This window comes from Hipposideros armiger, unplaced genomic scaffold (genome assembly GCF_001890085.2).
Source record: "Hipposideros armiger isolate ML-2016 unplaced genomic scaffold, ASM189008v1 scaffold_46, whole genome shotgun sequence".
Taxonomy (NCBI): Eukaryota; Metazoa; Chordata; class Mammalia; order Chiroptera; family Hipposideridae; genus Hipposideros; species Hipposideros armiger.
The window spans coordinates 4,768,865-4,794,983 of NW_017731396.1; the positions used below are offsets into that span (position 1 = coordinate 4,768,865).

At 54.1% G+C, this 26,119-nt stretch overlaps 1 protein-coding gene across 2 annotated transcripts in view; it reads right to left on the reverse strand.

Annotated features, from left to right (window-relative positions):
- Positions 1 to 383: 383 nt before the first annotated feature.
- SPSB1 (splA/ryanodine receptor domain and SOCS box containing 1) overlaps positions 384 to 26,119 on the reverse strand; it is a 64,854-nt gene continuing 39,118 nt past the window's right edge. For both annotated transcript variants that reach the window (XM_019639844.1, XM_019639845.1), the window contains exons 2-3: positions 9,438 to 10,280; positions 384 to 2,267 (exon numbers count right to left, since the gene is read on the reverse strand). In XM_019639844.1, coding sequence (XP_019495389.1) covers positions 2,140 to 2,267; positions 9,438 to 10,131 — 822 coding nt within the window. In that variant the 5' untranslated portion in view covers positions 10,132 to 10,280 and the 3' untranslated portion in view covers positions 384 to 2,139. The remainder of the gene's footprint in view (positions 2,268 to 9,437; positions 10,281 to 26,119) is intronic.

Here is a 26,119-nt window from a genome sequence, read left to right on the forward strand (position 1 = left end):
CTCATCAGGTCACTGCCCTTTTAGCTCTGGGGACATGAAGTTGAATGCAGAACCAGCTCCTTCCGCCAAGTGCTCAGAACCTAGACTCCAAGACACCACAAGGGCTCCCAGCCTGCTCTGAAAGGCCCGCTGTCAACTCAAAGCTTTAGAACACGCTGATGTGCAGAATCCCTTCTCATAGGTCAGCAAGTCCCTTAGTCTGGGCTGCAGGTTCGTGGACTTCTGAAAAGGCGTGGGGACGTTCTAGGATCACCCCTCCAGGATCCTCCTCCTCATCTGGGGCTCTGGCTGGCATCCCACTTTCTGCCAAGGGGCGGGGGGGGGGTGGTCACCTCATTATCTGGTGAAAACCATGGGTGGTGGAGCTGGCACAAAGAGGGACTCAAAAGTGGCTTTTTATTTTAATAAACTTTCCTTTATTAGGTTATTGACTATTAGCAACCATCATAAAATAGAATGGGAGTTTCAAAACTGTACAGGCCACAGGGCTCTGGGCTGCGAGTGGGGCGGGGTTGAGGGTCCGGAGAGCTGGGGGCGCGGGAGGTGCAGAGAGATGACAGAGCCCGGTGATCCATCCAGCGTCCGCGGAAGGCGCTGGGTCAAGGCGGAAAGGCTGTGTAAGTGAAACTCTCTCATCTCCTGTGCAACATTCATCCGAGTATGACCCACCCCGAAATAGGAGTGAGGAAAGTCTTTCAAAGTCTAACAGGTAAGGTTCCCCCGCCTGAAAACAACAACAAAAAACACCTCACAATAATAAGGTGGTAGGTTACATTCCTCACCCAGTCTTGGCACCAATTTTGTGCTTTAAAAAATATACTCCATTGGAAGGCTTTTTTTTTTTTAAGGTACCCTACAGCAGCTGTTTAAAACATAATTCTTACGGACAAATATATACGCATATATATTAAACATTTTAAACAAATAAAGTCATCTATTGTACCTGTACAGAAATGAACTGAAATCAGACTCTAAAAGAAAGAAATGGCAAACGTGGTGGCAGGGTGCAGGGGTCTGCTACGTGGGGGAGCTGTGGCAGGGGGAGACGTCCCTCTCCTGCTGGCTGCCCCGCCCCACCTCACCCCGCCCCTCTGGCTCTGGGGGGGTTGTGATGAACTCAGCACTAGGCGGCCTGACTCCACGCTGGTCTTCCCCACCCTGCCCTGCCCTTCCTTGGCATATCAGGGGACGGAGACCCACTCATCATCCCTTCTTGGTTTGGTGGTCCCCAGGGCTTCTGTGGACACGCGTGGGAGATAATCGGCTAGGAAGGCAAAAGCAAAACCAAACCCACACCTAAAACCCCATGGAAGACTGAAGAAATGAAACCACGTGCAAAGATGTACGAGCCCAAGTGTAACTAGGCGGAGACATGGGAGCTGTCCCAGCCCCGGAGCCGTGACCCCCAGGACACTCATACTGCACATGAGGCTAAAGCTCCCGGAGGGGCCCGCTCAGGAACACAGAGCAGAGCCCCCTGGAAACTGCAGGTCAAACAAAGACACCTGTGCCCATGTGAGGACACAGCACATCCACAGCCCAGCGAGGATGACAGGTGAGGCACGCACATGCCGGGGAGGGGCAGGTGGAATAAAAACAACAGAACACTCCAGAGAGGCGACCAAAACAAGGTCCCTTTCTAAATGGAATAAATAAATGGCTTTTGTTATTGTTAAAAGAATAAATACAGGGGACGGGGGCGCTGGCAGCCAGGACTGATGCTGGGTGTTCATGTGCCTGCGGACGGTCCAGTTCCGGTTTCTGCCTCGGTGTCCACGGTGGGTTTCTGACATCCTGAGCTTCGTCTCCGAGGCATGGCTCCTTGTCTAAGCACCTCTTAGCACCCCTGGGAGCTGCTCTCGGTGCCGGAGCCCCTCCCAGCAGGTTGTGTGTGGGGGGGTACCCACGCCACCCCGAGAGCAGAGCAGATTGGAGCTCAGTGCCGGACTTCTTAGGAGTTTATTTTGTGTCTTTGTCCAGGAAGGGGCTGTGATGTGCCATGCGGGGAGCTCCCACCAATGTCAGGAAGGGGAGCAGCCAGGCAGGACGAAGAGGACGCCCGTCCAAGGCACAGGGTGTGGCGGTGGCTCGGTGAGCTGGCACCATGTGGCTGTTGCGCTGTCGGTCCTGGGCAGAGTGTCACTGGTAGAGGAGGTACGCCTTCAGGGAGGCCGGCAGCGGCAGCGTGTGGATCTCACCCAGACGTTCCTTCCCCAGGGCCAGGCGCACGGATCGGCGGCACAGATCCATGAGCGGCAGGGGCTCGGCTGGGGAGACCGAGGAGAGAGAGCACATCAGGTTAGCACGGCTCTGGAGGGCTCTACACCAAACAACACGCACAGCAGCAGCCACAGTATCATTAATATTAGTGTTACTATGCAGGCAATAACTGAGTAATTTTACATTTTAAATTAATTATGACTAGCTGACACAGCAAACCCACTCTGGGCCGGGCACCTTTGTGAGGCCTCTGCAAACACTAATTCATTTAATCCTCAAAATGGCTTATGAGGGTTTCATAATCACAGGACGATGCCGTTACCAGCAACCCATTTTACAGATGAGGAAACTGAGGGACAGAGTCCAAATAACGCCAGGGTCGCGCTGCTGGGAGGAGAGGAAGCTAGAATTCCAGCCCAGGCTGTCCCTGCTCTTACCCACCGGACAAGCACCAGCCTTCAGTTCGTGTGCATCTAGAGCACACAGGAGCCGGCTCTCCCCAGCATGTACCCCGAGAGAGACCCCACGCAAACTTTCATGAAAGGAATCATCTTGTGTTCACCCAATGGCGCGCAGCTACTGTTCTCATCTTTATTTTACAGTTGAGGGCACTGAGGTGCAGAGGGGACCTAAGGTGCCAGGGTCACAGGTTAGGATCCGAATCAGGGCGGTCTGGGCCCAGCTCAGGGCAGAGCTGACTCAGCACCAAGATTCGAGAGGGGCTTCTAGCTGCAGCCGACAAGGGCACTTGTGTCTCTGCATCCCTGGATGGCCGGGCCCTGTCTTCCTGCAAGGGAGGCGCCGTGCAGCCCAAAGCTCAGGTAAACTCAGCTCCAGAGGCAACCTGAAAGTCATTTCCTCCAAGGTCCCATGGCAGTGCTCACCCTGCCTCCCCGAGTAGGCTTCTCCTTGCTCTCTTCCCTAAAACCAGGTACAGGTGAGCACACCTGGAGCTGCTTGGGGTCACCCCAGGGTTCTGGACAGCTGACGCGAACGGGTCTCACCCACGGTCTCCCCTTGACTCTCAGAATCGTTTGTGAGCAAAACACAGGCCAGACCAAAAAACTGAGAAGAAATCCCAGTATCTCCCTTGAGACCAATAAAAACTGGATTCAAGTTCTTTAATACCGCTGTGTCTCAAAAATATTAAAAATAACATTAAAAAACTCAATTACTGAAGACCAAATCCTACGGCTGGGGTTTGTTGGGGGAAATGGGGAGTGACTGTTATTGAATATGGGTTTCTTTTGAATTAATTGTGGTGGTTGCACAACTGTGACTGTATTATACTGAGTCAGATCCTTTAAAGGGGTGAATGGTATGGCATGTGGATTATATCTCAACAAACCTGTTACTAAAAAAAAATAAAAAAAATAAAAATAAATCTTAGGTTTGACAATGCATTTACTAAATTCCAGCTTTAAAAGAAGGCCAACAGCTGCTCTTAATCTCCCATGGGCCATCACAGGAGAAGGAATTGAAGAGGTAAATGTTTTTCATGGAAAGCTTTGAAACGAGACCTTTCCTGGAGGCAGGCGCATAAACAAAATGACCTTCCTGTCCTTCAGGGTCACGGGTTCCACAGGCTCCAGCTGAGTAGGGCAGGGTTTCTCCCCAGCTGCTCAGAGCCCTGGGTCTCCCTCATCATAAAGTGTCATGCCCAGGTGATCTCACATCTGGCTCCTAATTTCCACAGCAGATCACGTCTCTGCCCGGGCCTCAGTTTCCCCATCTGTAAGATGAGGAGTCAGACCAGATGCTCCCAAAGTCCTATCCAGCTGAGATCCTGAAGGCCAGAAACGTCTCTATTGAGGACTGGCCCTTCTGTGGGATCGAGTTGGGGTAATTGGGTGGTACTTCCTCTCCTCCACTCAGGGGCTCCCTTCCATCTCCCCCCGGCCCCTCCTCCCTCAAGGATGTGGCTCAGCCCCCACTGGGAGGCAGAGGGGCTGCCCCTCATGGCTGAAGGCACTTGAAAAAGCATCAAGAGCTATTGAATGTGGCCTGAGAGCCCTGGACTGTGGGGTGGGGGTCAGGGGGAGTTTCCATCATGTTCTCTTGGCTTAATGGGTTTCAGTTCAACTCACGAATGCCCTCACAAAGAAACGTTTTTAAACAGCAGAGGCCTGCAGAAGCCAGGGTCCAGCTCCCTTATTTCAGGTAGTTCACATCACAGCCCCAAGTAGCAGCTGTGGCTTATGAAGCACCTGTCATGTGCCTGGTGGGGACCGTGGCCCCCACCCTACAGATGGGGAAACGGGCGTGGGCGGAGGTGAGAGTCGGGGTCCAAGGTCTGAGGTTCATCAAATTCTAGGGGCTGGCTCTTTCTCCGCCAACATGAAGAGGAAGCTCCCAGCAGCCCTTTGCAGTTTACCCAAAGGGGAAAGGACCTACAGCTACCTCTCCCGCCCCTGCTGAAAGCAGCTGTGCAGTGTGGGGAGCTTCCTCTGCCTGACCATCTTTGGACCACACTGAATAACCCAGTCGCGAGGGTTCGTGCAACCAGAAGGGAGTGTCCTCCGGACATGTGAGATCTTCCAAGATGGGCTACAGCACTGGCAGCTGATGGCTGCAGTGATGTGCTATGAGCTGAAAATATGACCAGTCACCCAGGCATCCCATGTATGGGTCTAGTCTCAGGGGCCTCAAGTACGGAAACGGGCCACCCCCCTGCCGATCCTGTAGGAGCCAAATGATGATGCACAGGCCATGCTCTGATTGCTTTTCAAACACTGGGCAGACCAAGAATGCGCCAGCCACAGAAACGGACGTGGGCCCCGTGCCATGGAAAATGTTTGACCATGGGTATTGGTGGGTCACTAGCAGCACCCAAGAAGGCCTCCTCCACCTCCACACTTTAGACTGGAGGCTGCAGGCTCTGTACCCAGATCCATCCTCAAGGCTGGGTGCCCACTGAAATTCCACTGAGGAAGTTCCCAAACAGAGGAGGCAGAGTTTGTCCGATGACCCCTGGCTGCTGGCTCTGCTCATTTACATAGTTTATATGAATGGGGGGGGGTGGCACCCAGTGTGCCAGAACAGAAATCAGGAAGTGAATCAGGCGCTATTTATGGGAGCAGGAGGCTGAGGAACTGGTCGAGCCCTTGTGCCAACTTGAGCGTTTCTAGGTGAAATGGTTACCTGGTGGCTTATTTGAACATGCACAGCCCCAGCGCCCCAGCCCGTGGCTTTCGAGGTTCTCCAAGAGCTTGCCACACAACTCAGGTTCCAGAGCCCAGTGCTGTGTCTAGTTCATGGGCTAAATAAATGAACTTCGGGTCTGTGAGGTCAAGGACCCAGGTCTCACGTCAGGAGGTGCCCCGGATTCAGCCATGTCCCCACCCTCACCTCCCTGGCTCCTGTGACTGGCCTCGTGCTTACTGCTGCCAGCAGCCAGCAATGAAAATGCTCCATGGAATGGATTCTAGAAAAGCATGGTGGGACAGTCAACCCGGGATACGTGTGCCTGTCCCTTTACATTAAACAGTTCTTATAAAAAAGCGGCAAAACAAAACACCAGTCCCTTGTCTTAGCCTACCGGGGCAAGACACCTGACACCTGGCTGGGTAACATGGGCACCCATGGTCCCCTGGCCCCCAACTCTGAGAGCCTGCTGCCACCACATGACCAGTCTTTTGGGGCCATGGGGTCTAGAACAACCCCTTCCCCTCACATGTCCTCTTTCCCCCAGAGCCCAGCTGGAACAGAGGCGCAGGGAGGGGTCATTGGGCGAGGCACCACAGGAAGACAGCGGCAGGAGGTCACCAAGTTGAAAGGCTCCTGATGAAAAGAGCTAAGCCTTTCCTGAACGCATAATCATGACAAACTGCACCAAACTCATCTGGGAGCCTTAATGGGGGGAATTTGAAAATTCCAAGCTGCAGGGAAAATGCTTCCTTAGTAGAGATGCCTGCTGCCAGTGGGCACGGAGGGGACCCCCAGGTCAGGGACTCTCCCATGGGAATGGCCCGTCTCTTGCTTGCAAATAGGCCTTTTCCTTCTGTATCTCCAGGGAGGGTGAGGGTGGCAGGCAGGCCTGGGGCATGTCTCCCCACTGCAATGGCCACCGCCATCCCTTTACCCCAGGAAAGAGCAAGGTGACAGAGCAGCCCCTCTGGTTGCAGCCTCAGCCCCAGAGGTCTCGAGCCCTGAGAAGGAGTCAGAACAAGTGGTCTGTGGTCATAGCTGGCCGGATGGTGGGGGAGGTCACCCAGGGGACATGCTGATAACCTGCCACCTGGGCCCCAGCATAGGGCAGGGACTCTGCTGAGGAGGGTCTGCCTGGTGTGCAGGGGAAGGTGGGCTGGAAGTACAAAACACCCACTGCAGTACCCAGGGAGGGCACACAGGCCGGGTGACTTTAGCTGACCAGTTCCGTAAACAGCTGCTCCCTGCTGAGGTCACGGTCTGGAGGCTGGGGTCGGGTCGGGTGCAGATGACTTCCCAGACGTCTCAGGGAGCAGAATGGATCAGAACCACCTCTAAGGCTGCAAAAGCAAAGCCCAGTTCAGGCCTGACACCAAAGAGATGTACTAATATCTAGCCAGACCTGGCCAGAGCTTCGGCCTATCACTCCCTGCTCCCTGGGTGGACCCCAGACCAGGTCTCGCTGTGACATTCCTCCTTCCTCAGATGCCTTGGAAGGTAAAGCAAACCCTCCTGGGTAGAGAGAGGACATAGGCCCCCCTTTACCTTCACCTGACGGGCACCCCCCGCCACCAGCTGAGCGCTGGGCTGTTTCATCTTTCCCCCAAGCAGTGGCGTGTGGAGGGAAAGGCCTTGTGGAAATAGCCTGTATTTGCTGCCTCCATATCTGTAGGGGTGGAATAGTGTCCCCCTCCCAAATTCAGGATCAACTGGAGCCTCAGCAAGTGGTCCTATTGGAAATAGGGTCTTTGCAGATGTAATTAGTTAAGATGAGGTTATACTGGAGTAGGGTAGCCCCAAACCCAATGGCTGGTGTCCTTATAAGAAGAGCAGAAGCACAGAGAAAGCCATGTGATGATGGAGGCAGAGAAGGGTGGACGCATATACAAGCCAAGGATGGCTGGCAACCAGCAGAAGCCAGGAGGAGGCATGGGACGGATTCTCCTCGGAGCTCTCAGAAGGAAACGACCCTGCCAACACCTTGACTTTGGACGTCTGGCCTCCAGAACTGTGAGAGGATACACTTCTGTTGTTTCAAGCCGCCCAGCTGGTGGTTATTTGTTCCAGCAGCCCCAGGAAACTCACACACACACCACCCTTCCTGCTCCTCTCTAAACCAGCTACTCTACCAGACTTTTGAGCCCACCCCACCCAGATGACTGTCGTCAAGGTCACCAGGGATCACCTCATTGCCAAAGCTGACGGACAATTCTCAGCCGTCAATATCCTCCACCTAGCATCACTCTGTCCTTCTTGAAGTCCTTTTTTTTGCTCGGTGTCCAGGACACCCCTCTCCCCTCCAGCCCCATGGCTACTCTGCCTCTCTTCCCGCTGTCCACCCAACCTTTAAACATTGACACGCCCCAGGGCTCGGCCTCAGTCCTCTCCATCGCTCCCTAGGTGATCTCCTCCAGGGGTCATGGCTCTAAACACCATCCAGCCATGGGGGACTCCCCCACTGACCACTGTCCCAGACCCTGTCTCCAGACTTGCAAAGCCATCTGATGTGTTGAGCGAGCATTTCAAATTTAACTTCCCCACCCTAACCTTAACCCCCATCCCCTCTTCCCTAGACAGCTGTTATAGCTCCTCCCTGGTGGCCATTCTCCCCCTACCATCGTCCATTTCTATACAGCAGCCAGAATGACCCTTCTAGGACATGGGATGCTCTCTTAGTACAGAACTGAGCTTTCAGGAAGCAGACTGAGGCTGGCGGTCCTAACATATGGCACCTCGTCCTACTCTCCACCTGTGCAGCGGGCTGAGCACACTGTGCCACCCTGATGGGTTTTCCCATCTGGTTCCTCCAAAGCCAATGCCGTGCAGAGCGGGGCCCCAGACTCATGTCTGACCAGGACTAGGGAAGGTGAGAAGCAATGTCTGGCACATGATTCTGGTGGGGAGATAGGGGAGTCTTCATCACTAACCAAGAGTGTCCGAGGCGGGCTCAGGCCACGGGCACTTCCGGCCGCCACTCGGGGTCCACTCACAGAGCAGTTCTTAACAACCCACTCCCAAACACATTCCCCCCTCCCCTCGAACCTGAAGGTTTGGAGCCTGCAAGGTCAGAGTAAGCGTCTGTGCTCCTGACCCCTGGCAGGGGCCTCACCTACCATCTGGCCTTCAGGGGCAGGGGGTTAGATCTTGGGGTGCCAGGCCAAACCTGCCCCACAAAGATGGTTAGCATATGGGTGGACAAAACTTTCTGGCCCACCACTTTCTCATGGTGGAATGTGCAGATGGTAGAAAAAAACCCAGGAAAGAGTGAGGGTCAAGCATGGGGTGGACAGTCCAAGTCCCAGGACCTCCCATCACCATGGGCTCCCAGCCAGGCAGCCACAAAGCCCTCCCCTTCCCAAACCAGGACAGTGCTGTCACCTAAGCTATTTTCACATAGGGTCTGAGAAAGGCAACTCCTTTTCACAAAGGGACAGGTGGAAACTGCTGTTGACTCAGTCTGTTTATAACCCATGTTCTCCTCTCCAGAGGTCTCCTGACATCATGGGATGAACAAGCCCCTCTCGGGGAACTATGCCCCCAAAGAAGCCCATTCAGAAGCCTCCAGCACCAAGAGAGAAAGGCCCTAAACCAGTCAAATGAGTGAGAGAGGCCATCGGCTTTCAATTATGTGAGAGGACCTAGTACCCACAAGGCTGCAGACCCCAGCTCAATAATATGCTGGCTACTGTGCTAGAATTTGGTCAACTGCAGATCAAAGCTAAAGGCAGGTCAACCAGAAACAAGCCGCATCTATCAAAGACCATCCATCAATTCACGCATTCATTCACTCACTCACCACCCATTCCCCCACCCATCTATCCATCCATCCACTCGTTCATTCACCCACGAGGTGCTGCCAGGTAACCTGGCAGGCTCCAGCTAGAATTCTTCCCTTAACCAGAGGCAGGCAAGCATTGCCTCTGAGGTTCTGAATACACTGGAGTGTCCACTCAAAGACATTTTAATTCCAATGGCTGGGTAACCTCTGGCCAGGCCCAGCCAGGATCCCAGGAACAGAGGGAGTCTGGGGACAGTGTCACCTCAGACAGTGGACAGCAGAGGACACTTACGGTCGAGTCCGTTCAAGTAGCGCATGCGGATCTCACAGTGGCCCCAGACGGCACTCACGACAGGATACAGCTTTTTGCCCTTCAGTCCCCGAAAAGCCACTCCCATGTACTGTCCATCCACAATGAAGCTCAGGGTCCCGTCGTCCATGTCCAGAGCCACCAGGAAGGAGTCGGGCACAATGAACGTCTCGTCCGGCTCCAGAAAGGCTGGGTATGTTTTGCTTGGTTGGTTTTTGCCGTCGTGGTAGAGCCGGTTACGCCCCAAGTCCCAGCCCCAGGACTCGTGGTTATTCCCCACGAGGGTCGTGTACCCGACGGAGTGCAGGGGGGCGTCGGCTGTTGCCACCCCAACCACGGCATGCGTGCCCCGCTGCCTCATGGCCCACGTGATCTGCCACACGTGCAGTCCCCGTGTGTACCCAACTTTGCCCCTGATGGCGTCCGTGCTCTGGGCCACCGGATGCCGGTGAAAGATCAGCTTGTCATCCTCCTTCACGAAGACGTTGAGCGAGCGGTCGTTGTTGTTCCACGAGTGGAGCAGCTGGACGTCGTAGGACACGGGGGGCATGTCCAGCAGCAGGTCCAGGCGGGTGGGCTTGCAGTAGTCCAGGCCCTGCAGCTCCTGCTTCAAGGGCCGGTACGTGGGGTCCCTCATGTCTACAGTTTTGATCCCTCCGGTGACCTTCTGACCCATGTTCGCCTTCCGTTTCACCTTGGCACCAACTCCCAAGGCAAACACATCAATCGCGGGGCCTCTTGTCCAGTTTGCCGCTCAGGCCCAGGCAGGACTCCACAGGAAGGCAGCTAGGTGACCTCTGCAAGTGGTGGAGTGATCAGTGCTGCCTAATGCGTGGAAAGAAAAACAGGAAGCTGGGTGAGCAGGGGTGCGGAGAGAAGGGGAGAACGTTAACCAGGAACATGAGGTGCATAGAAACAGGCCAACCACAGACACGACCCAGCAGCCCGGCTTCTGGGCTCCCACTGCACCTGACACGGGGCAGGCGGGAGCCTTGGCACAGAAGGAAACCCGGCTCTGTCCTTGTGGCAGCATCGTCACAAAGGAGAGAGACCACCCACCAGGCACTCCGCGTGGCAAGGTGGGCTTGGGGGCTGGCGTTGTGCCTCACTCTGTTGGGTGTATCAAATACCTAACCGTGGTCTGTCAGGGCAGACGGCCAAGGTGGCACTGATCTTGAAATCAGCCCACGCAGTGGGCACATTCCCTGGTCAAAGCAAGGGGGCGGCTTACTTCCCACGCCTGCTGCTTGGAGGGAAGGTGACGCCCCAACAGGCAGCAGAAGCTGTGTGAGATGCCCACTCCAGCTCCCCCTCTTTCCCAGACAGACGACCTCTGGTTCATGCCAGGGACGGGAACCCCGGGGTAGACAGCAAGCTTAACTTGAGGTCTGCAAGTACTTGGTTGGAAGGCCTGAGGGGCTCCTGGCTCTGTGGTCCCTGAGACGGCAGCAACCTCCCCAGCAGGTCCCGCGTCCCACGTCCTGCCTGGACTGGCGCAGCCATCGACGCTCTGCTCAAGGCCCCTGGGCTGGCCTTGGGTCAGGTGGGCACGGAGACGCTCACCCCCACCCCCGTCCCCCAGGTAGCTCTGGCCCAACAGTTGAATGACCACCACTTTTTCCTTCAACCAGAAGCCAATGTTTGGCTCCTGGAGTTCCAGCAGCCCATCTGGGGAGGAAGTCTGACTCTAAGACACCTCATTCCTGCTCTGGCTTCACCACTCTTGGCTCCTTTAAGGGAGGACGGGGCCACGGGGCTGGAGAGGTCACTGCATCTGTGCCATGCCCTCCATCAGCAGGACCAGGAGGGTTATATCCAAGGAGGACGGGGCTGAGACGTGGGGCTGACAGGACTCTCACCACCCCTGCCATTCCTGGCCTTGATGCCCACAGTGGATAAGGGAAAACCAACAGGCCATTTTGGTTTCCTGAGCCTCACTCCTGGCTGCCCGGTGTGGGGGACGGGGTCCTGGGACCAATCGGACAAGAGGGAAGGCAGGCTACTGGCTAAATAAACATCGCTAAATGAGTCTGCAGAGGAGTCTGGATGAGAGGCCATTGATGCCTGGCTGCTGGGAAAAGCATCACACAGGTCATGTGTTCTAAAGAGACGAAGAGAATACAATGGCGCCTGGGGTGGGGGCTGCAGGGCTCCCCTCTGCAGTTGGCATATTGCTTTTCCACGTGGAAGCAAGGATAGAGGACCTGCTGGGAGATGAGGGAAGGGACTGGCACAGGAAAATCTGGGAACCTGGGACTCCTGTCCTCCCTGTGGGAGGCCAAGGACCTGCAGGTCTAGGAGCGGGGGAGAGAAATGTGCAGTGGGGCTGTGCCCCCTCAGGTCTTCTAGCTGACCCAGAGCTGCCTCCTTCTCCTGGGAAGAGACCCCATGAGATGGTGGTATCTTCTGGCCTCCTGGAACGAATGTTCTCATGTGAGACACTGGGCCTCGGATCCCCTTATCTCAGTGGGTGTGGAACAGAGGGCTCCCTCACTCCCTGAGGCACAGTCATTTCTTCAAAGACAGGCTAGGACCACTTGTGTCAAATGTTTGCAAAGCTGGTGTCCCTCTGCAACAGGGGACTGCTCTGGGTCAGGGGAATTCTTTGGATATCGTAACCTCACATCTTGGATTGCCCAGGACAACCCCAAATTCAAGCTTTCAGTCCCATTGACTCCTGAAAGTCACTGTTACATCTAGGACTCCCCCTGTGGCCATGGTGAGGGGGCCCCCCATGACTTTGGAGGCTGCTTGCCAGGCCACGCAAGAGCGGAGAGAGCCTGAGTTTTGGTGTGAAAACGTGGTTCTGATAATGGCAGAGACTGGGTAGCCTGGCTGCAGCCTTCCTTGGCCCCCCTTTCCCGCCTCCCCAACCTTCATTCGAGCGTATTTCAGAGCTGGGGGAAAGCTGGCCTGAGGCGGTTCTGAGTCAGAAGCACTCATACCCGTCTCTGCCTGGACACCCCGCTCTGGCTGGTGCCCAGAGACCTCTCTGTGCAGGACCCAGCGGGGACACAGGTCAGCTCTCTGGGAGGACGAGGAGAAAGTTAACCTCCTAAGAGGGTTCATTTTACTGCTTCTTGTAGCAAAGCTGCCACTGCCCTTTTGTTGGCTCTATCATCACAGCAGGAAGGACTCTCTCTCAGAATCTTGAGGCACGGAAGACCCCCCAACCCCCACCCATGGCAACAGGTGGGAAAAGTGAGGAGGCAGGGGCAGGGGTGGAGACATTGGGCAGGAGGAACTGAGGAAGGCGGTGGGGAGAAGGCCTCCCAACACGTTAATTTAAAATTCTTGGAGAGAAGTGGGTGTATGGAGAAGAACCATGGCAGGGAGGATGAGACAGGGGAGGGGAGTGGACAAGTCCAAGGTGGAGAAAGGAAGAGAGGAAGGGAGCTCTCAGGCCAGCAAACCTGGGCCTGGGCACACATACAACTGCTACTTGAGCGGGCCAGGGATCAGCACCCTTTTTCTATAAAGGGCCAGATAGTCAATGTTTTAGGCTCTGTGGACTGGACAGTCTCCGTGCGCCTACTCAGCTCTACATGCAGTGCACAGATAAATGAGCAAGGCTGAGTCCCAATAAAACTTTATTGACAAGAATAGGCAGGTCTGTAGTTGGCCAACCCCTGAGTTAGACCAAGGGCTCTCTCTGCACATCATCTCCGCTGAAGACGGAATGCTGTGATGGCTGCAGTAGGAAAGCATAATAAGATGGATGTGGGAAGGGGTCTCTCATGTTAGCAAGGTCAGTCCAGCCTCAGAACGAGCGATCACAAAAGAGCGTAACCTCACAGGGGTGGGCTATCTGCGTGTCCAAATCAGCTCCACAAGCTCTTCCCATTCTGAGATTCCAGTCTCCGAGCCTGATTGCCAAGCAAGTCCACTTAAATGGCCCTTGTGCTAAGCTCCTCCCCTACTGGGCCCCAAAGTTGAGAACCACCTGAGAGGGAGGGCCCCTTCTGGCACCTGGACCACATGACCTTGAGTGGAGGGAGGGCAGGTAAAGGTGTCTGCAGCATCTCAGGGTGACTCCTACACAAGGGCACTCCAGGGCCTAGATGGAACATGGGCCACCCACTTTGCTGCTTCAGGGCCATCCCGCCATCTAAATCACCTCCTAGGTGGTCAATTGCTATGGCAACCCTAGGGCCTCTCTTGACTCACCTGTCACCTGCTGGTCTCCTCCCTGTGTCCAGGCCATGGTTAAAGCCAACACTTCCTTCTCGTCACCTTCCTGTTGTCCACACCTAGCCACCTCCCGGCCATGCAAGGCCACGGAAGCCATCCAGCTGCCCCCGCCTTCCCTCTATTTTTAAATGTGATCGGCCCTTCTATGTGTTGCCCAGGAGTTCCACTCGCTCCCTTCTTGGGGACTGCTGCCTGGCAGGGCAGTTCCTCCAGGCTCATCTCCATCCTGCTCTCCTCTGCCAGCCCTGCTCCTGGGGCTTTCAATCCTGGGCAGGGGGAAGTGGGGGAGGTCACGCACCAAAACAGTGGCTTGGGCCATTCCCTAGGACTTGCCCTTAGCTTTCCGAGCTTCTGTTTGTTCCTCTATAAGATGGGTGTCCCACGCTTACCTAAGACTCACCTGAGACAGTGTTACAGAGAGGACCTGGTACAACTGGCATTTTCACTTTTGTTTTTGTTTTTATGTTCTAAACCGTGCTCCACACACTGAACAAAGATCATTGTTAGCTGTCTTCCTGGTCACTGCACCTGGTCCTACAGATGGATGCTGTCTTTGGGCCAAGATCCACGTGCTTGGACTGCTGAGCTAGAACAGATCAAGTTTAAGGTCCCTTCTAAGCCAGGGGTTGGCAAATTTGCCCTGTAAGGGGTCAGAGAGTAACTATTCTAGGCTTTCTAGACAGTATGTAAATGAATAGATGTGGCTATGTTCCAATAAAACTTTATTTATAGAAACAGACCACAGGCCAGATTTGCTCTAGGAGCAATAGTTTGCTGACCCCTCTTCTAAACCCATGACACTATCGCCAAAACACTGGGACATGGGGCTCAGAAGGGGGGGGTCTGGAGGAGGTTGCATCACCCACGGGAGACGAGTGACAGAGATACTGGCTTTGTCTACGCAGCTCCTGTTAACCCTGGGCTAGGAGGGAGTCCCCAGCAGGCACCACACTTCAGGTTCGAAATAAGAGCAGAAAAGGCCCGGCTCTGGGACCAGCCTCCTTTCCTGCCGTTCTGAAATGCAAATGCAGATGCCCAGGCCTCACAGGGCCCAGAGCTGCCACAAGAGTGTCAGGGCATGGGATGGCTCAGCAAGTCCTTGGTGAATCTCCACGAGGTCAGAAGACCCCACCCTCATCCCCACCCAGAAGAAGTAAAGCCACAGAGGGTGTGAAGGGTGTATCCTAGTATTGCCCTGCAGGGCTGGAACACAGAAGCTGGGGACAGAGCTGGTCCTGCTGCTGCTGCCACCACTACCCACCAGTCACACGCAGTCAGGTGTGCGCACACACGTGTGCACTGGCAGCTGCGGCATCCAAGCTAATGAGCAGGACAGAGGCGCACAAGTGCAGACAGTGCCCTGGCCGGCAGCTGCCTTCATTCCCTCGGCGGAGTTCTTGTTCCCAAAAAGCACATTTGCATTTTAGCCAGATGTCCCCAAGACCGCATCTGCCCATTCTTCCTCGCGGCTGTCTCAAGCCAACCCTCCAGGAAAACAAGTTCCTGGATTGTATCCCTCCTGCCCCACCAACCTCTGATCACCCAAATAACATATGGTTCCCACTATCCTCAGTCCCCGGGGCTGCAGGGCAGGTTGGCACAAACAGGGTTCCAGTACCTGGTTCTTCCCAAAGGCCAATGTCACGCCTGGAGAAGGGGTGAGAGGGAGAAGCCCAGCAGGGCCGGGGGCTCCCAGGATGGGGGCAAGGGGTTTGCGTACTCGGTGGGTGGGTTGCTACACTCATCAACATGCAGCAGGATGAGAATTTCAACCAGGAGTAAGAATACATGTGTACACACGAATATGTACATGCACAGCCCCCTCACCTGCCCCCCACACACGTGCTTGATATGTTCAAAGGAGCTCTGACTGCGGGACTATTCTTCTGATGGGAGATGGCCATTGTTCTGGGTTGGGAGCTCCTAGCCACATTTTTCTAAAGGTAAAATCAGATTAAAGATCAAAAAAGGTCAAAGGAAAAAAACAGCCATAAAAGGGTGCGTTGGGACGTGGACATGAGAAAGGACATTCTCTATACAACGACCTGAGCGTGTGAGTCATAACCGAACTGCATCTTGGTTGGGGTCTAAGTTCTAGAACCTGTGCCAGAGCAAGAGTGTGTGCGGCGAGAGACCCCCAAATCGCCATGTGGACAGCCTCCTCCCCTCTAACAGCAGGCAAACTGCCACCCCACCACATGACCACGTGACATCTCCCTGTCCCCATGTGGATGAGCAGCTGTGGTGGGGACACTGAGGCTGAATGTGCTTCCAAGGCCCCACGCTTCACGCTCCACTTATCTTGTTCCTCGGTTCACAGCTCAGCCAGGTCGCTCCTCCCACTCACCTGCCACCACCCCCTCCCCCACCCCCTGCCCTGTCCCAGCCTGGCAAAGCACTGGCCCCAGCATGCCATGGGGACAAAGAGAAGAGGACCCGACCCCACTATCAAAGCCAAGCACATGGAGGCAGGAACCGTGTCATGCACTGGAGGGATGGGCTGGGGGGTGGAGAGGACCACAGTGGACAGGAAGCAGGCATCACAGCCACATGCAGGGACACATGTGTGGCACACTGGCTCTGTACACTGACTCATCTTACCATGAGGATACAGAGGGACGTGAGTATGTGCACGAGTGTGTACACACACCCACACACACCCACACACACACCCACACCCACCCAGAAGCTTGGCAAGTCTTTGAGGTTTTGCATTTACTTACACTAGAGTGAATGCGATCAAAAGCCCTGGGACAGAGGGGAATGGATGTCTGCTATCAGGACAGATTCCACTAAGCCCTATGGTTGGACCCCTTCCATCTTACTGAGAAGCCCCATCCCACCCCCACCAATGCCACACACACATCACCTCACTGGGTCAAAAGCCAGCACATGGTTCACTGCAAAAGGGGAGGCCTCTCGGACCCTCTGCTGGGCAAAAGCCTGCCACCCAGTGTCCCTGCACCCACCAGAGCAGCCTGTCTGTGTGGAATTCCAGGGGGGCTCTGGGGCTGTAAGTGGATGAGCGCCCCAAAGCCTCCTCCTCCTCCTGCTGACGTAGCTAGCCAACAAAAGTGGTCTCGGCCCAGGGTCCAGGGATCAACGCTCCCATCACAAAGTTCTGCTTCAAGAGGGTTTGCTGGGGTCACAACTCTTCGTAGGAGGGAAGAGCAGAACCTCACAAACCATCTTCCCTCTAGTTTCTCGGGCTCCTCCAGTGGGCTCCTCTGCACCCCTAGGTAAAGAGGCTGCCAGGTACGGGCTGGGTAGGTGCACTGGGAAGCCCAGAACCAGATGCTGATCCCTAGACGGTGGGGCGTCAAGAGCATCCCTAAGCTCACTGTGTGGGGGTCTGAGACCTCGGTGAGGCTTTCATGATCTAAGGTGGCAATTCTCTCTGAATGGGGAGGGCATGGACACACCCATAGCCATGTCTCCGGGGCACATGTGGGTGGAGAACGCCTGTTGGATACACCCACTCTTTCCAGCTACACGAAGCGTGGAGGAAAGTGATGCTGGCAGAGAACTACAGTGAGGGGGACAAGCGATGTGGGATGCACGGGGTTAAAAAAGGCTGAGAGAAATGAGAGGATGTCAGGAGAAGGCCACTCATGTACAGGTGTGGGTGTGTGTCCGCGACACACAGACGGACTTCCAAATTGGGACACGCTTCTCAGCTTGCAGGTGCCACCCAGGTGTAACACATCCAGCAACTGCCCACCAGCCGCTCTTCCGGGGTCTACGAAACCCTATAGCTGTGCACAGGGACATGCGGACAAAGATACTCCCTGAACCATAAACTCCAGCCAGAGGAGGCGGCCACTCAGATGTGCTGATTTAACATCAAATGTAACACGACGCTGCTACATGTTAAAAAGCAATTGGGAGAACAATACACACAGCGTGATTCCATTTCTGTAAGAAGGGAATTTAAAAAGATTCTATCTGTGCACATTTATCTGTAGGCATAGGGAGAGGTTTAGAAGACTAAACAACCAAACCTTTCACAATGGTTAATCCTGGAGGGTGGAGGAGGAAGAGAGAGAGCTCACTTTCAACACTCAGAATTGAAACTTTTTAAAAAAATGCATGTTATTATTTTTATAATGAAAATGATTTTTAAGCACACTAAAAAGAATAAAAGGCCGAAAAATATTGATTTAACACTACATTCACAAGAACAAGTTGTCCCCAAAGCCAACCCTAAAGGCTCTCCATGCATGTCACTTCTTTTAAGCAGGCACAGGATATACATTTAATTAACCCGCCAAGATACACATTGAGAATCCACAGTTGACAACAGGAGCATATAAAGAACAATATTTCCAGCTAGAGTTCTGGGGCCATCCCAAAGAGGGGCATTATTTCTATAATAATTTATCCTAAGACTTCCGATTACACTGTTTCTAAATCATGAACTTTAACTGGCCCAGTAGGATTGGGGTAGCTGTATCCATTGGCCCTAAACAAGAAATGAACAAGTGTTCTGTCGGGAAACCTGAAACCAACCATGGCTGTATGGTGGTCTGCACTCTGCAAGGGCTGGCAAGGAAGGAGGGCCTGGGGGTGGGGGCAGCGGCCGGAGAGGGCCAAGAATGTCAACCCTGGGCTCAGAGGGGACAGCGGGCTCAGCACCTGTGTGGCATTCCATGCTGTCCCTTGGATGAACGCCACAGCTCTGCAGTTCTGCCTTCCAAAAAAGCACTTTTAGATCAATTCGCCTTGGAGGGATCCCCGTCCCTACTAAAAATTATCCTTCTGTTTTGTTGTTTAAGAGAAAGTTCATTGAAGGAGCAGTACTCTGTGTTGGAGACACATCCAAGGTGAGGGGTGACAAATGGATGGAATAGAGGTGGGGGTAGGGGACACACAGATGAGGCCACCGGAGAGCAGCAGACACACACTCACCTCCTTTCAGCTCAGCTCCCCCTCCGTGCATGTCCTACTGACCCCAGAACAGTAAACCATTGTTTTGACCCAATACGGGGAAAGAATGAAATTCAGGATGTGGAACAAGGTGACCTATTTATAAAGCCTCCTTTCACCTGAAGATCAAATAAGCTCCTTCCTTCCCTCCCCCTCCACGCCTCACACATCACACTTCAGTGTTGCAGCCCAGGATTTTGCAAGAGAAGCATGCCCCAGCAATCTGGTATTACAGCAAAACGCAACCTCTGCAGCTGGCGGAGCTGCCCCGCTCTGCCTGCTAATTAGGGTTCCGTGCTCCTGTAAGCCAGGGCTCGCCAACACGCTTGGGTGTGGGAGCGCTCAGGGTGCGCTCCATGCAAGCCCGGCCATGGAGCCCTTGGCAAAGGTGCCACCAACGAACAGCAGGACGGGTGCCACGTGGTCACAATCCCCCCTCCGTCCCACCTGCTCACTGGAGTTGAGGTGCCTGGGAAGGCCCAGGAGGGCAGTGCTCTTGCTCAAGCAGGGATACAAAAGTAAGTCTCTGCCCCTAGAATCTACAAAAAATATTGGACCCTTCTGGAAAGTTCTGACGAGTGATTTTGGAGAGAAAATCCCACACGGTCCAGAGCTCTAGCCTCTGACCTCAAAAGACCAGAAATGCACCTGCCGTAAACACCTACGGAAGGACCCAGATTACTCATGGCACTTTCAGAAAGGGCTTGAATCAGTTGAGCCCTGACCCTGGGAAATCAGCATTACATTCATACAGAGACTAAAAATTAAAATAAAGAGTCACGGCTGCAGCCTAGGCAAGGCTGTGACAACAACGACGTGTGCTCTGTTCAGACAACAAGCCCTGTTCTTGGATGGATCCCAATGACACACAATGACACACAGTGACCTTCCCAAAAGCTTACCGAGGCAGCAGCAGATGCACCTTCGAGTGGCAGTGGTAATGAAGTCTAGATTGAGGACCCCCAACATCGCCCAGCCTAGGGTTGGGCGTCCATCAAGCTGGGGCCTGCTGGTCCATGTAGGAGCGGGGGCAGTCCATAGAAAAGGGGCAGGAAGGCAGCAGGGGAGAGAGCAGAGCCACGGCCACCTCCATGGGGAGAGCCCACGGGAACCAAGGGGAAAGCACGGGGACTCTGGCCCCTCCTGGCCCCTACCTAGCTGAGGGCAGAAGCCTGCAACGCCCCCTGGGTGGACTGGGCAGCCCAGGAGCTCACTCTGGCCCTGGGGAAAGTAGGGCTGGCCTTCCCTGAGGTGGGCACCCAGAGGAGCCTCCACAGGGTCACAGGGGTTCTGTCAGGAGGCCCAGCACTCACTCCAGAGCCCACTGGCCTGAGAGGAGGCCTGCCCGCCACTCACCTCCTGCCATCGGGGCAGCCCCCAGGAACGGAAGTCTGACCCAGCCCAGGCTTTGGGGCCTGGAGGTCTGAGTGGGAGCGGGTGACACTGGCTCCTTCCAGGGGGATGTGCCAATTGGGAAAGGTCAACTCTGAGAGTGGCCCCTTGGGTCACCCTATGTCCCTCCAGGGAGAAGGAGCAGGAGGAAGAAGGAGGAGAGATATAGGCCTTGGGAGGAACTGGCTCACAGATGGATGCGCGAGGGGCCGGGTCCACGCATCCCCACTGCAGACTCGGGCGATGCTCTCCAACCCCCTGTGTCAGAGGCGGGGGAAGCGTGGCGTTCATGATTGCAGTGTGGAGCAGTGGCGCTAACGTGCTCAACACAGCATCAAGCGCACACAGTAGGTGCTTAGTACACTAGAAGACACCTGAAAACACTGAGTGCCAGAGAGCACTCAGCCAGGGAGTGCCCAGGCAGGCGCGGGTTAAGGCCTCACGGGGTGGCCCAAGGAGCCCAGCCCCATCTTGGAGGGCGTCTTGGGAGTGGTGAGGCCTGCAGGGCGCCTTCCACCAGGCGGGGAAGAGGGTGGGGGGCAGGGAGCCCCATGTGAGGCCACAGATCCAGCAAGGCTGCCTATGGATGCACAACCTCAAAACCCCCAAATTAAATAACCCCTTACGTCCAAGCAGGGGCAGAAGTCCTATAAGCTTTCTACAGCAGGAAGAGGCTAGAGAGATGTTCTCCTATAATTAGGCTCACACGAGTGGTTCTCAAAGTGGGGTCCCCAGACCAGCAGACCAACATCATCTGTTAGGGCCCCACCCTGACCTACTAAACCAGAAACTCTGGGGTGGGGCCCAGCGGTCAGCATTCTAATAAGCCCTTCAGGGAATTAGGACGTTGCTGGTTTAAACATTTGGAATCTCAAATCCATATTAAATGAGAGCTGCCAGGCTTGGATTGATAACCACCATGTTTAAAACTTCTTGCTCTATCTTGATTTGAAATATTTCAAATGTTATATACATGTTCATAAAAATCTGAATTCAGAAATGTGTCAAGTATGAATTAAAACGCCCCCCACTTCCAATCTCGTGCGTACACAAGTACAGATATGGGAACAGTCCCTTACAGCAAAGGATCACGCCATACCAAGTACTCCCCAGTTTGCTTTTGCCAAGTCATGATACATTAGTGCCTACGTTGGTTTTATGTGTTAATAGCTGCACAACATTCCATTATCATAATTTTGTAACTTTCTCTGACAGATGGACATCTAGGTTGTTTGAATGGGACACAGTCATATATGGGGAGTTAAGAATTTCTCCATAAGAGGGTAACCCTAGTGCAGTTTCTTTTCATTTAGCTCAGGGCCACCTCTCAAGCTCTTGGACCTCAGCACCCCACCCCCACCCCTCTGCATTTTTTTTATAAAGATTTTTATTGGGGTATTGGGGGGAAGGGAACAGTGCTGGGGAATTGGGGGAAGGGGAACAGACAAGTTGCTGTCATTTTGTTCTTCAGTCTAGTTGTGGAGGACGTTGCTTCACTGGCCCAAGTTGGCACCATCATTGCGCGCTTCCCGGGCGAGGCAGATCAGTCGCCGGCTTCTGGACGGCCGCTTACGGCGGCTGCTGGCCGCTCACGCAGGCTGCTGGCTACACACGGTAGTCCATGGCAACCCACTGCAGCAGGGGCTGCAGCCTACCCCGTTGCCGGTGACTCACGGCAGCCCAGCTCCAGGTTGAGCTGTTGTTCAGCATCTTAGCTGTGGAGGGCAGTGTCACTGGCCCTCATATGTGGGATCCGAACCGGGGCCCTCTGGCGTCCCAAGCCAGTTCTTAACCAACGCGCCACTCGGCCGGCCCCCTACTGTCCTTTTTTAGTAGAAGAAAACCAAATGTTGAAGTGCCCCCCCCCCATCAGGCTTCCTGACCTTCAAGCTGACCACGGTGGGCTGCCGGCGCTTGGAAGCTCCTGCACAGTGAGTTGCACCGAAGGTTTCTCAAATGGGCTTGGAATGGAGGCCATGAACTTAGAAAGGTTTCTAAAAGAAACTGGGCAGTGCATCTCCTAGTGCAACCTAATCACCACTCCCTGTGTGGGGTTTCATGGAACTCAACAGGATGCCAAGGGAGAGGTAAATCCTGGGGCCTCGCAGGCCAGTTGGTTCAAAAAGGTCTCACACATACTTATGAAGCCACAGTAGCCTACCAGGGACTTCCTCTTCTACGCGGCTGGCCTTCCTCCTCTGATCCTGTCAACCTGGAAAGTCCTGAACACCTGGGCCGACAACTCGACAAGGGAGGACCTCGCAAGTCTAAAGGCAGCGAGTAAATGAATCCCGAACTTCCAGGCAAGCAGAAGTGTCCGAGTGCCAGGTTCCCATGGCGCCAGCGGGTCATGTGAGGAATGAGGCAGGGAGGCAGGAAGGGGCCTCCCCAGCCAGCGTATCTGCGGAGCGTTACAGCTGGAAGGATCACAGTACCAGGGGCAAGGAAAAAGGCTTGCTATGTGTAACGAAGGACGCAACTACATCTGCCCTTAGAGTAAAATCTAGAAAAAGAAATTATACAGGCTCATGCAGGAAAAGCAGTGAAAAGGAACCCGCAAAAACGTCTCTGTGCTCAGAGTGATGAGCTTATGAGTTTCCCTTTCTTTCAAATGTCCTTACCATTGTATCATTATTGTTGCAAAAAAACATACATGGATGAAGCTAAATGTCCGTCAGTGGATGAATGGAGCAATGATTGTGGAATACGCATACAATGGAATAGTACTCGGCCGTGAAAAGGAACACAGAGACTGATCCGTGCCACAATGCTGAGTGAAAGAAGCCCCATATAACAGGTCACATACTGTGTGACCCCATTTATATAAAATAACCAGAATAGGTAAATCCATAGACAGGAAGTACATTGGTGATTGCCAGGGGAAGGGGGGAATGGCAAGTGACTGCTAACGGGGTCATCCCTCTTTTAGGGGGGATAAAAATGTTTAGAACTAGACAGAGGTGGTGGTTGCACACCATGAATGTACTAAAAGCCATGGAATCGTACTCCTTAACAAGGTTAACGTTATATTATGTGAATTTCACCTCAACAAATAAAAAATCCTAAATGGGTGAAAAATGTCCGCCTCTCCAAAATCCACCTGGCAGGTGGTGGGTGTGGGAAGGGGCTGCAGAGCAGGGAGAAGCACAGAGAGTGTTTGCCAAGACCTGGCGGGCAGAGTCAGGCCTGTCAGCCAGGGTTACACACAGGGACACGGCTAACGGTATTCATACGTGGGGAATAAACTTTCCAGAGCTGAGTCGCTGCAGCTCCGCTCCCCACCCCCAGCGCTCTTTTCTTTCCTCCAGAAGAAACAGCGCAGGGCTGTGGTTTGGCAACCCCGCTGCCTTGAGACGGCACCTGTAGATCACGTTTCTCTGGAGGAATCGGGAATGTGTGTCTGCACCTCCACGCCGGCACCCAAAATGGGGTGTGGGAGGGGATGATTGACACGCACAAGTGCCACGGGTCGGAGGATGAGGACATGGAAGAAACGAAGTCACGACAGGTCACTCCCCTGCACACTCCCCACTCTGGGAACAAGGCGGGACGAGGAGAGACAGAACATGCCAGAATTCCCAGGTCCTGCTTTCCCCCAGAGCAGGTAAAACCCCAAGGCTGCTCCAAATTGGCAAAGGCCCTGCTTAGTGATACCAGGAAACCATCATAGCCTTCAGATCCTGCCTGCTCCCTATGTTCACAGTGGTGGGGCCTGCCTGCCAGCTGCGAAGCCACAACACGGGGCTTTGGCCAGACTAATGCACAGTGTGACTGGACCTGTTGTCACACAGAAACCTGTTCACATGGGCTGAGCTGCTGCATTCTCACCAAGACGGTCACTCACAGACCTGAGGTGACCCACGTGTCTCGTGCCAGGCACCACTGACTCCCACAGGCCCTTTCGGGCCAGGCTCACTCACGTAAAACACAGAAAGCTGGCCAAGAAGGACCATGCTCAAGGCATATGTGTATACAGTAGGTGCCTAATAAATCTGAAACACCCATCCCACAAGCACCTGCCAAGCCCTCGTGGGCTGGCATGGGCTTCCCAACACCCCTTCTTTGCTCCTTAGTCCCCGAGGACCTCAACAAAGTGGGTGATTCAAATCTGTGGGCTGCACACGGTTGGTGTTTCGGAAAGTAGGATGGTGTCCTGCCCACACTGTCAGACAGTATCTTCCCCTGGCAGAAACCGGTGAGAACTGACAAAATCGACAGGGTCGTTGCCTGCAGATGTGATCCAACCTGAGAGATGGTCTGTAAATATTCACCTGATGAGCATTAGGCAAACACCCAAGTCCAAATCAGGTGCCTCAGGGTTGCAATTCATTCCACAAATATTAAGCACCTGCTATATGCACACAGGTAGAACTTGTTAACCTCATGGAGCTTACCGTCTACTAGGGGAGACAGGTAACAACCATTTAAACAATTCACGCACACTTCAAGGGCAGAGATTTTTATCTGTTGTATTCACTGTGGTCGCCCCAGTGCCTAGAACAGAGACTGGAACATAGTAGGTGCTCAATAAACAAGCACTGAGTGACTGAGTAGTAAGTGTCAAAAGTAAAATGAAGCCGGCTACTGAGGACAAAACAACTGATGGGAGAGGGTGGTAAAGGAAGGCTTCTCTGATACAGTGATAAACGAATAGAGACCTGGATGCAGGAAGGAAGAAAAGCGGCTACAAAACTTGAGGCACAAGTCATGGGGGCCACTGGCCAGTTTCCCTGAGCTCTGGTTCTAGGCCTCCCATTTGCTGCTTTCAGAGGCGAACACAGATCTTTAGCATACCTTACTGCCCTACTCCTTACTGTGTGTGACTCAATTACCTCAGGTTTATACATCAGTCTCTTGTGAGTTTGGTAGATATCTCTAAACCACATCAATATCGGATACGCTGGGGAGAAAATCCAGTTCCCGAACCTGCAAAATGCGGGTAGGCTATAATGAGCCCAAAGGCCCATCTCACCCTTTCAGATCCTCATCCAAGTAGCCCGGCTGCCTCTACCCAAGACTTCTTGGAGCTGAAACAGGGTCGATCAAAGGCAACTTAAGTGCCATTTACTAAGTGCCTACGAAGATGGAGAAGGCACATGCAGTCTCGAATTGAGCTGCCTGGGCCTCAACTTCAGCTGCACAAGCCGGGCGACTTGGGCAAGTTCTCTAACCTCTCTGAGCCACAGGTTTCTCACCTACTAAAATGCAGGTGATGGCAGTTTAACCTCAGTGGTTGGCTTTACGGATTAAATCAGGAGCCCATGGAAAGCTTAGCAGTTAATAAAGAGCCAACACTGGCGATGGATGTGTCCTTCAGTGGTCCGAGGAGAAAGGATGAAGGCAGGGAAGGAAGGCTCCTTGAGAAGGTCCTGGGTAGCTCCCCAGCGGGGAAACACAGCCATGAAAATCCTAAAACCCACTCCCGAGACCAAACTCAGCACGCTTCCCAAAGATGGGTGTCCATGAGTCTCCCCATCTCTCTACTGGTGACAGAGAGGCCTCTACGAGAAGCCCTCAAGTGCCACTGACACCCAAGGTTAGTAGTGGTTTGCCTGCCTCTGCTCAAGTCTCCTTGGTGCCTCCCCCTAGGCCCCCCACTGTGCCTGCTCCAGGAAGGGTGTGACAGCTGTGGCGGTGGGTCTGTGGGGTCCCAGGTGGGGCGGGGTGGGGCTGCCACACCTCTGTGCTCTCCGAGACCAGGTGGCCGGGGCATACATGTCCAGAGAAGTTTCTTGGGAAAGTAGCTTGGGTCTGGGGTGCCTGTCCCACTGATCGTATTTCAGAACACAAAAGGAAAAAAGAGAACTTGGCCCAATATCCATTTAACGGGCTAGTCCGGGATGGCAATCAGGGCCGAGGGGGGAAGAAGAAGAACGAAGGCGCTTGTGTCCAGCACACTTGTCAGCCCCAACTGGGAGACAAGCCAGCCCAGGATCGGCCACTGGAACCACACCGGGTCTATCCCCCGCCCCCCACCGCCCCCCGCGTCCTCGGTACATGTTGGGGCTACAAATGCACACGTCATGTGCTCGCCTCAGCAGGGCTGCCCTGCTACATCACAAGACCATGTTCACAAAGGAATTTCCTCTGCAAGCGTGACTTTCCATCAAATGAAACCATGTTACATTCACAGGCAAAATGGGGAGCAGAGGATG